At 38.9% G+C, this 12,173-nt stretch overlaps 1 protein-coding gene across 1 annotated transcript in view; it reads right to left on the minus strand.

Annotated features, from left to right (window-relative positions):
* The window catches only part of dhx38 (DEAH (Asp-Glu-Ala-His) box polypeptide 38), an 85,240-nt gene that overhangs the window by 36,104 nt on the left and 36,963 nt on the right, over nucleotides 1-12,173 (minus strand). Inside the window, 5 exon segments of the mRNA XM_052028728.1 lie at nucleotides 3,645-3,757; nucleotides 4,433-4,540; nucleotides 5,334-5,450; nucleotides 9,233-9,343; nucleotides 11,653-11,793. Of these exon segments, the coding sequence (XP_051884688.1) occupies nucleotides 3,645-3,757; nucleotides 4,433-4,540; nucleotides 5,334-5,450; nucleotides 9,233-9,343; nucleotides 11,653-11,793 (590 nt within the window).

A 12,173-nucleotide genomic window follows, 5' to 3' on the forward strand; every position in this document is an offset into this window, starting at 1 on the left:
TGAGGAGAAAAAGCCTGTATGCATTCACCCTATCTATACCCCTCATAATTTTGTATACCTCTAATATCTCCCCTCATTCTCCTGCACTCCAGGGAATAAAGTCCTAACCTATTCAACCTTTCCTTATAACTCAGGCCCCCAAGTCCCAGCAACATCTTTGTAAATGTTCGCTGCACTCTTTCAAGCTTATCGATATCTTTCCTGTCGGTTGGAGACCCAAGCCACGCACAATACTCCAAATTCAGCCTCACCGACACCTTGTACAACTTCAACATAACATCCCAACTCCTGTACTCAATGCCCTGATTTATGAAGGCCAAAGTGCCAAAAGCTCTCTTTATTACCCTATCTACCTGTGATGCCACTTTCAAGGAACTATGGATCTTTTTTCCCAGGTCCCTTTGTTCTACCGCACACCTCAGAGCCCTGCCATTCATTGTGCAAGTCTTACCCTGGTTTGTCCTCCCAAAGTGCAACACCTCACACTTGTCGGCATTAAGTTCCATCTGCCATTTTTCAGCCCATTTTCCTAGCTGGTCAAGATCAGGCTGCAAGCTGTGATAGCCTTCCTTGCTGTCTACTACACCCCCAATCTTGGTATCATCTGCAAATTTGCTGATCCTGTTTACCACATTATCACCTAAATCATTAATATAGATGATAAACAACCACAGACCCAGTACCGATCTCTACAGCACACCACTAGTCACTGGCCTCCAGTCAGAGAGACAACCATCTACTACCATTCTCTGGCTTCTCCCGCTAAGCCAATTTTGAATCCAATGGGCTACTTCATCCTGAATGCCAAGCGTTTTAACCTTTTGGACCAACCTCCCATGAGGGACTTTGTCAAAAGCCCTTGCTAAAGTCCATGTAGACAAAGTTCACTGCCTTTCCCTCATCAACCTTCTTGGTAACCTCCTCGAAGAACTCTATAAAATTGGTCAGACATGACCTATCACTCTCAAAGCCATGTTGACTATCCCTAATAAGGCCCTATCTATCCAAATACTTACATATCCTGTCCCTTGGAATACCTTCCAATAATTTACCCACGACTAACATCAGGCTCACTGGCCTGTAATTTCCTGGCTTATTCTTAGAGCCTTTCTTGAACAACAGAACAACATTAGCTATCCTCCAGTCCTCTGGCACCTCACCCGTGGCTAAGGACATTTTAAATATCTCTGCCAGGGATCCTGCAATTTCTGCACTAGCCTCCCACAAGGTCCAAGAGGACACCTTGTCTGGCCCTGGGGATTTATCCACCTTTATTCACCTCAAGACAGCCAGCACCTCCTCTTCCGTAATCTGGATACAGTCCACAACTTCTCTACTCTTTTGCCTCAGTTCTATAGTCTCTGTGTCTATCTCCAGAGTTGAGGGGGTAACTAAGAAGATTGATGAAAGCAGGACAATAGATGTTGTCTTATGTGGACAAGCTCCTGAATAGTAGGCTGGCCCAGAAGGTTAAGGCACATGGGATTCAAAGTGAGCTGGTTAACTGGATCCAAAATTGGCTTGGCAATCGGAGGCGGAGGGTGGTAGTGAAAGGATGCTTTTCTGATTGGAAGGCTGTGACCAGTGATGCACTGCAGGGATTGGTGCTGGGTCCCTTGTTGCTTGTGACATATGTTAATGAGATATATATCGTTTGGGGCCCATATCTTAGAAGGGATGTACTGATGTTGGAGAGGGTTCAGAAGAGATTTACGAGGATGATTCCCAGAATGAAAGGGCTTACTTATGATGAGTGTTTGTCAGCTCTTGGACTGTACTCACTGGAGTACAGAAGAATGAGAGGGGACCTTACAGAAACATTTAGAATGTTGAAAGGACTGGACAGAGTAAATGTGGCTAAGCCGTTTCCCTTGGTGGGTGAGTCCAGGACTAGAGGGCACAATCTTAGAATTAGGGGGTACCGGTTTAAAAGAGAAATGAGGAGAAATTTCTTTAGCGAGAGGGTAGTGAAATTATGGAATTCTTTGCCACGTCCAGCTGTGGAGGTCCAATCATTAGTGGCGTTTAAGGAGGAGATTGATAGGTATCTAATTAGTCAAGATATCAAGGTATACGGGGATAAGGCCAGAAACTGGGGCTAGATAGGAATAGTTTGGCCTATTTTGGCCTCCTTTGTCTTGTGATCTTGTGAGATGGATGAAACTGCAGGAAGCATGATTAATGAGTATACAGATTACACCACAATTGGTGGTGTGTGGATAGCAAGGAAGGCTATCTATGGCTACAGCAGGATCTCGATCAGGTGAAAATTTGGGCAGAGCGTTGGCAAATGGAATTTAATCCCAATAAGTGCAAGGTGATACATTTTAGGAAGTCATACTTCTCTGAAAGTGGCAACACTGGTTGGGTGGTGAAGGCAGCATAGAATATAAAAGTTAGGATATTATGTTGCAATGTTACAAAACACTGGTTGGATGGCACTTGGGAGTATTGTGTGCAGTTCTAGTCACCACACTTTGGGAAGGATGTGACTCTGGGGAGCTTGTGGAGGAGATCCACCAGAAGGTTGCCTAGATTGGAGGGCTTTAGTTATAGAGAGAGATTGCATGGGCTGGGTTTGTTTACCCTGGAGCAAAGGAGGCTGAAAGATAGAGATATATATTACAAGAGGCATAGTCAGAATCTTTTTTCCATGGTAGGGACATCAAACACAAGAGGGCAAAGGTATGAGTAAGGAACTTTGAGGGGATTCGATGGGGCAAGTTTGTTTTACTCAGAGAGGAGTTATCTGGAGGTGGTGGAGTCAGATTATATTTAAGGAACTTTTAGACAGGCACTTAAATAGGCAAGGCATAGAAGGATAAAGACCTAAAATGCAAGCAAAAGGATTAGCGTAGATGGGCAAGAAGGTCGCCATGGACATGGTGGGCCAAAGGACCCATTCCTGTGCTGTACACTCTATGACTCCATAACATACTACTAGAAGCAAGTATCCATCACCACTTGATCCAAGAACTTGAGCACCATTCCTTCATCGGTACTGGAGCAAAATCCTGCAGCAACCTTCTTTCAAACACAGTCACTATCAGTTCAAGAAGGTGGCTAATTATCATTTCCTTAAGGACTGTTAGAGATGGGCACTAAATATTGGTCTTGCCAGCAATACTTGTACCCAAGGAAAGAAAAGAACTTCAATTTAAATTCAAATACTAAGCTAGTCAGAAAGTTCACAATTTGTAAGCTGGTCAAGTGAGTAATTTGGCAGCAAAAAACTGTCAAAACTTTTGAGGATTGTTTTCCATTCTCTTTAATTCAGGGCAGCTACTTTTGTCATTACAAGATAATTTAAACAAAATCATTGGTTTTATTTATTGCTTTGTAAAGTTTAAACAATTCTTTGAAATTGAAGAGCTTTACCATGCCTTGACAATGGTTAATATTCAGATGAAGCAGTTTTCTACTCGTAGAACAATTCTACACATGGTCTGACTGAAAAACAGCAGGTTCATTTCCCCACCTAATGTATGCTCCCCTTATTTATGTGTGGATGCCAGTAGACTGCAATTAGGCACTATATACAATCACAGGTGTGCAGATTCCACAAGGGGTTACCAAATATTATTCAAGGAACTGGAAATGCAGCATATCAGTACAATTATACCCAGGGAAAAATTATTTGTTACCTGAAACACTGGCCTGGACCTGTTCTCCCAGCTCGACCTGCACGCTGATTGGCATTGGCCTGGCTGATCGGATAAATCTGAAGAGCATCCATACCCATTCTTGGGTTAAAGACCTGGATAAGAGGTCAAACAATAAAGTAGTGCAAAAACAATGGCAGGCATTATACACTTGACCAGCAAGGCATGTAATGTTCTTATATCGTTTTATAGTGTTTCTTCTCCAAACTGGTTGACAAACAAAAAACAACAAATATTAAATTTTAACCTGTCGGAACAATATTCAGGATTCAACATCAGGAGCAAGGAACACCTTTCAATTCTGGCTCCTTCAAGTCCTACTGAAATATTCCACTGGGTATGATCCCCCCACTCAAATCAGTTTCACATTAGCAGGTTAAGTCAACTTTTCTCTCTTCACACGCATTGCCCAATCTGCTGCAGGTTACCAAGATTTTCCTTTTGGTTTCAGTTCTTTGTGATCACTGGCCATGCATTTCACAGTTTTTACATGTTTCTTTGTTTTCTCTGTTACTGCCCTAATTAATCTATCAACCAGATTGCTTCATAAACAGCTTTTCACCATGGTAACCTCACCTCACCCTATCAGGGATATTCCCTTTCTCCTGTCTATCCCTTCTCCACTCTCTTTCCAACATAGAACTAACTTGTTTTTCTCTTCCCAGTCTGATAAAGAATCTTCAACTTAAAATATTTACTCTGCTTCTCTTTCCACAGCTGCTGTCTGATCTTTGAACACTTCCAGCATTTTCATACTAGTAGGTACTTACTTTTAATTTGCAGTATCCTGAATCAACGACAAACATGATGCCATCCACTGTGAGTGATGTCTCTGCAATGTTTGTAGCCACAATACACTTGCGGATTCCGTCTGGAGCCTTGACAGAGAAACACATTACAGAAATGAAGAGATACAACTAATATCTTCACTAATCCCAGACACCTAGGAGGACCTCAGTGCAATAATCACAATTATTTTTAACTTCTGTTTGCATGTTGTGGGGAAATGAACCTGCTGTTTTTCAGTCAAACCATAATGAGGTTTCTGGAGTTGTTTTTCTTTGAGGTGGTTCAATGATAATGGGACTGACTACAATGCTAATAAAGAGCTGAAGCAGGCTCAATGGACCAAATGATCTCCTCTTTTTGCTGTAACATTTCCACATTTTTAAACAAAAACACCAGTACATGTGCCAAAGTCTCTCCACCTCACAGCATCATCTAACCTTAACTTAGCTACTCGGATGGAGATGAGAGGGTAAATTTACCCTAGTTGGCTGAAAGTTGTAAATCAAAGAGTTACCTACATTGAGTCTTGCCATGAATGTGTCAGAGCACAAGAAACTGGTCTCATGCTGGTAGCCCAAAGGTATGCTGGTCAGTTGATGGGCTACTGTAAATGATCCCTTACTGCAAGTCAGTGGCAAAAGGGAATCAAGGGGGAGCTGCTGGGCATGTATGAAAAATAATCAGTTGCAGGGTACAGGAAAACAAAGAGGGGGAAATGGAAGTCAGCATGGATCTGAATGGCCTTTTTCAGCAACATCATAACAAATTCAATTTAGCCAATGGTCACACTTGCAATACATATCTGAGATTTTGTCAATAAAGAAAAACTGAAATCTCTTGTACTTTCAGCTCATTTCATAAGCAAAAAACACTTGTGTACACCTTTTGAAAAATCTTGGCCTGAAGATCAGAAGGCAGCTGGGAATATATTGGTAACACTGCCAGTTGGGGAGCATTTTCTAGTTCTTCCAGACGTTCCACTATCTGATCACAAGTCACCTAGATGGAGAAGGAACATTTTCATTAGAAGAAATCAACAGTTTTGGACACTAACAAATAATCCTCACACTCACTCTCAAATATCAATCATTGAAGGTTTAATCAAAGGTTTAATTCTCAAACTACTTGTTCATGCAGCCATGGAAATTCTGGAAGAAGGTGATAACAGAAATACAATTTGAATAATATTGTTCTTATTTTAACCAATGGCCACAACTGCCTGAGAAAATTGTGCTCTGCACATGCCACAAACAGAATTGAAATAAAATTGAAATACAGCTGGCTCTTCTAGTCCAGGCTTGCAGCTAACATCATCATCAAGCAACTTGGTCCACTGATTGCCACTGTTACTTCTGGATGGTAGTACTTTATAATCCAGTTTCAATTCCTCTCTAATGTATGTATCCAAATGTTTATTCAAATACCTGCTTGCTATTACAATTCCAGACCCAAGCTCTTTTACTCTTCATGTCAAGTAATAACATATCTGCATAATAAAATCCTATCATTTACAGTCCTAAAACCAAGGATTCCTTTTCTAAGGATTTCTTTATCTCCTTTTTAAAATTATTATCCGAATTTTAAAGTTCCTCCATGGTCATTCCCTTCCCTATCATTGTAACCCCTATTGCCCTATTGTCCTCCGTTCACAGCATTAATCCAATTCTGACTTCTATGCATCCTCAAGTTTACCATCATATTCTTTCTTTACAATATTTTTATTGAATCCATGAAAAAAAGAGCACATGCATCAAGAAAGAGAATGAAAATACTACTGAATACATTGTATTAAATCATACTTAGATTACAATACTCTAAATTAATAATCACATATAGAAGTTAGTTAATAAAGGGAAAAAAAATGAAATATTTTATTATAAAGAAAAATCTACTCCCACTACCAAAACCCGAAGCTGTTAGATGGAAAAAAAACAAGGAAAAACCTTTAAAAACGTAACCGTATCAGCCAATATCTGCGTTTTACTCCCCAAATCAGAGGTTTTGAAAATAATTCAAAAAAGGTTCCCACAGGGTTTGAAAGTCTAGGTTAGATTCAAAAACTGAACAGCGAATCTTCTCTAGATTCAAGTATGACATAACATCCTGTAACCATTGAGCATGAGTAGGCAGAGTAACTTCCTTCCATTTAAGCAATACAGCTCTCCTGGCTATAAAAGAAATAAAAGCCAGAATACGTAAATCAGAAGCCTTGAAAGTTATATCTTTTTCCCTAACAATCCCAAATAGTGCAGCCAAAGGATTAAGTTTAAAATTTATTTTGAAAAGTACAAAGTATGGAAGACCTCTGTCCAATATTTTTTAAGACTCTGACATGTTCAAAACATGTGAATTAAGGAAGCCACTCCGTTATTACATTTGTCACAATATGGAGATATATCAGAATAAAAATGGGATAATTGATCTTTAGACAAGTGAACTCTATGGACCACTTTAAATTGAAGGAGAGAAAATGACGAACACAGAATGACAAAGTATTAACCAACTTGAAAATTTCATTCCAAGTTTCATCAGAAATTGACATCTGCAAATCTTGTTCCCAAGTGTTTTTAATCTTATCTAGTGACACGTTACTCATTCCTAGTAATCTGTCATAAATATTAGATATTGAGCAATCCTGAAAAGGTTCCAAATTAAAAATTACATCTAATAAATTCTTATCAGGACTCAAAGGAAAAGAATGTAATTGAGATCGAAGAAAATCTCTAATTTGTAAATATCTAAAAAAATGAGTTTTTGGTAAATTATACTTGGTAGACAATTGTTCAAATGAAGAAAGGTTTCCTCCAACAAACAGATCTTGAAAACAAGTAATACCTAATTTGTCCCACTCTTTAAAACTACATCAGTCATAGAAGGTTTAAAAAAGTAATTAAAGAAAATGGGACTAGACAAGTTTATCATTATATTAATCTATCGCAGAGAGAATAACTGAGCATTTGGGAAAGTGGGCTGATCAGAGATTTTATAAATACAAATTGTTTTTATTTTTTCCAAAGATTGAGAGTACCCAATTCTGGTTCATTTCTTCCAAGCCACAATTCCTGTTCCCTCCACTAAACTAACTATCCTAGTCACAACATTTGTCAGTACGGGTTCCCTTCCCTCATAACTTGGGGCTGCTGAAAGACCTTATAAGTAATAAGACATCAAATGAGCAAGGAAAAAAACAAATATTAAGAATACTGTGTTTACAAAGATCAAGGCATTTTGTTCAACACAAAAGATGAACTTGTACCAGGTCAGCAGAATCCAAAGGGGAAAAAAATGTAAATAAAAACCCTTTCAAATGAGAGGAAGAAAAAATCTGCATTTCTGTAGCGGTTTCACAGCCTCAGTAAGACCCAAAACACCTTACAGTTAATTAAATCCTCTGAGCGCAGTCACTGGAATAATGTGAGAACCACAATAACCAATTTGCAGACTCATGCAATGTGATAATTATCAGATAGGGCACTTATTTTTCAAGCAATTTTGACTGAAGGATAAATATTGAGCAAGACCCTAGGGATAACTCCCTTGTTCTTCAGCCCTTTGGCCCAAATTGTCCATGCCAGTCAAGATGCCTATCTACACTGATTCCATTTTCCTGCATTCAGCCAATATCTCTTTATTCCTTTCCTACCTGTGTACCTTTTCAAATGCTTTTTAAATGCTGTGATTGTACTTGTCTCCACTACTTCCGCTGGCAGCTTGTTTCATATACCCACCACTCCTGTATGAAAAACTTGCCCCTCAGATTTCTTTTAAATATTTCCACTCGAACCTTAAACCTATACCCTCTAGTTTGTGACCATTGACTCTATCTATGCCCCTCACAATTTTATAAGTCTCTAAGGTCACTCTTCAGGGAAAATAATCTCAGCCTATCCCATCTCTCCTTCCACCTAAAACCCTCCATTGCAGGCAACATCCTGGTGAATCTCTTCTGCAATTGTTCTCATGCTACCACTTCCTTTCTATAGTGTGGTGACCAGAACTGCAAACAATATTCCAACTGTGGCCTAACCAACGTCTTGTACAACTGCAACATGATGCCTCACACTGGTTGCCCAACTTCAATTTAACCAATGGTTACACCTGAAATATAGTCAATAAAAAGAATTGGAAAAAAAGTGTGATGAATTCTGATAAAACATCATCAATTTTAAACATTAACTCTTTTTTTTCCTCAAAATATACTCCCAGATCTGAATTTTTCCAGCATTGTTTTATTTCATATTTCCAGTAACCACACAATTTTGCAACTGCCTGTCTCATGCATGCTCATGTCCTAGGTCAAGCTGTACAACAGTGATCTAATAAACATACCTTGTTCTATTTCAGTTTTACTTTATGCCATGTTTCTGCAACATTCTGTCAACATATTTCCACAATGATTCAAGTGAAATTCCAGGTCCAGCATTACCAAAGAAAATTTTGAAAACAATTCACAGCATTCTGCCATTTCAAACACAAAATGGCAGATTTTCATTGTGACTTTTTTGGGGATTACTGGAAAAATAAATAATTTTCTCCTCTGACTGCCACATGACCATAATAATAAGTCAGCAATCAATCCACTCAATATGCCAATCATTCAATGCTGCTTTCCACAGGCCAGTTCTGCAGTGTTATTGCCCTATTGATTCAGAGAATCACTTACTGTGATTAAAAGACGCCATTTTATGACATGTCTTACATTCTGAATTTTGTGAAGGGGTAAAAGAAATGAGAAAAGATTAAATTGTACTATTCTTAAACTTCATCAACAGCTCTCTCACCTCAATGTCTTCTTGGCCTGGCATAAATATCAGTATGTCACCTGGAATAGTTGACAGGTGAATTTGAAGAGCCTGTTTAACTCCTCCTTCCACGTAATCTTCTGTGGGGGTCTGTAAAATTATATAGAAATACTAAACACACAGAATGCAACACATGAAGAATTAAATTCAAGGTTCTAACAGACAGTCAAACTAACAGTTAGCAACAGAAGTCTTCTAAAAGTTTGGTTCTTTGGCTTGTCAGTAGATAAAACATAGAATATCAAAAATGATCATTACTATAAATTTAAAACCATTTTATCATCTATTGCATTCTTCATAGAAAAAGGCTGGGTTCATAGAAAACATGCAGGACTCCAAAAATAATTGTTAACTTTATTGGGAAAGTAATTGACTTATTTTGCAGATTTCTTAAAATGCAATAGTGAAACTGAGCAAGTTAAATCTAGTGAGTATTTCATGAAAATGTAGTAAGCAATCTAAAAAGAGATTAACTAACTGAATGGTGAAACTAGCTGAAACACTACTGGGTTGGATTGGTGGGATTCCTGATCCCAATGGGCACTGCCACTGAAGGCAGTACTGGGTATTTTAGTATTGAGCATTGTTTAACAAATGTACAGAGATACAGAAAAAAACAAAAGGATAAGGTAAAGACCCAGGGTCATCTATCCAGTCCATCCAATCAACATGTGGGCATGGGACTTTATCTTGTATAACCTATACACACTCCTTGAAAAAGCAAAGAGAGATATCTTTTAAAAATCCAATAACTTTTCTCTTCATATCCTAAAAGCGATAAAACAAGATGCCAAACAAAAGCATCCCCATACTCCTCACTGTTGAAAAGGATAGATCAATGCTTAAAAATTAGACGTCATCCATCTAAGACACAGTCTTTGAATATTTTTTAAGATAGATTGATCCTGGTACAATTATTTACTTTTAAGTTAAGTGGGAATTCTCTACCCAAGAGGGTTGTGGAGAGTAGTTCGTTGGGAGTATTTAAGAGGAAACAAATAAATTTCTGAAAGATCAGGGAATTGAAGGCTGTAGCGAACTGGGTCAGGAGAGGAGATGACACCTGGCATAGATAGCCATGTTCATATTGAATGACCCAGCAGACTTGAAGGCCAGTGTCCTCCTGTTCCGACTTATTATCTTTCACTTTTTAGTTAACTGCAGATGGAGAGTCCCCCCCTGGAATTTCTTGTTCAATTTGTAGTTGCAAAGGAAGATACCTTGGGAAGAAGTGGGTGGGGATGGAAGAGTGAACCAAAGAGAATCAGAGAGAATGATCCCTTCAGAATGCTGGAAGTGGAAAAAGGAGGAATATTTGTTTGGTGGTAGTATTACATTGGAGGTATAGTAAACTGCAGAAGGCAATTTATTGAATATGAAGGTTAATGGGGTGGAAAGGGAGGACAAGGGAATTCCTAATCTCATTCTTGGTTGTGAGGAGTGGTCAAGTGTACTATCAACAATGGTGCAGGAGAACGTACCCTGGAATAAAAAGGAAGTCATATCAGAAACAATGGCATGGAAGCTAGGTAATGTCAGATCAAAACGGACAGAGAAATTGGCAGAATAGAATGGAGTCCTTACAGGAAGGAGAATGGAAGCAAAAGATGTCAAGTCTGCAGGAATTGGTGGGTTTGCATTGGATACAGGCCACTAGCAGCTTGAAGGAGTGATTAACTTGCACCTTCCATTTAATATACTGTATCTCCTATTCACAATGTGGTATCTTCCACTTGGGGCAATCAAGGACTAGGTGGCCACTTAGGTGGCTAGAAAGGCTTTCATCAAGTTCCCAAGTAAATGTAAACTTTAAATCACTAGTCATTTTAATGCCCCACCTCATTCCACTCATAATCTCTGTCCTTTCCCTCTTTCATTCCCTCCAGCGAACTCAACACAATCTCAAGAACAGAATCTCATCTTCTTGATGAGGCACATTATAGCCTAACAAGGCTACATTGATTTCCACAATTTCAGATAATTAACATTTCCAGCATTTTCATTTCAGGATCATTCACATTTCTTTAGAATATCAAATAAATATTCTGCATTTATACTTGCCCTAGACTTTTAGTTACTTTGCACTATAAACCTTTTTGTCACTTTATCCCTCTTGCCTTCCACTCTATCATAGAATTTCTGTTTTGTTCTGTCCTCCCCACCCATTGCAAAGCATAAAATGTGTTTTCTCTAGTTCTTCCCACTTCTGATGAAAAGTCACTGACCCGTGGCTTTGCTTCCCACAGATGCCGTCTAAACTGCTACATATTTTGAGCACTGTTTCAGAGTTCCAACTTCTACAATGTTACGTTTATGCAGTTTAAGAGATTTTATATTACAGAAAGAAATTAATAAACAAATCAACTAACATGAGTCAAAATTTCCAACTGGTACCATACCTTACTGAAGAAAATATCCACTGGAAATGTCCGGCCTGGGATATAAAACACAGGAACATTCCCAAAAAATACTGCAAATTTGCCTGCATCCATGGTTGCCGATGTAACAATTAGTTTTAGATCAGCACGACGAGCTACAACCTAGAAAAGGACATATACCAGTCAAGAGAAACAATTTTTCTTCAATTCCTATATTACTCGCAATATAGAATCATAGAAAGTACAGCACAATACAAGCCCTTTGGCCCACAATGTTGTGCCGACCTTTAAACCTTGCCTAAAAACTATCTAACCCCTTCCCCCAACATATCCCTCAATCTTAAATTCCTCCATATGCTTATCTAGCAATCTCTTGAATTTGACCAATGTACCTGCCTCCACCACCGCCCCAGGCAGCACATTCCATGCCCCAACCACTCTCTGGGTAAAAAAACCTCCCTCTAATATCTCCCTTGAACTTCCCACCCATTACTCTAAAGCCATGCCCTCTTGTATTGAGCATTGGTGCCCTGGGAAGAGGC

This window comes from Pristis pectinata, chromosome 13 (assembly GCF_009764475.1).
Source record: "Pristis pectinata isolate sPriPec2 chromosome 13, sPriPec2.1.pri, whole genome shotgun sequence".
Lineage (NCBI taxonomy): Eukaryota > Metazoa > Chordata > Chondrichthyes > Rhinopristiformes > Pristidae > Pristis > Pristis pectinata.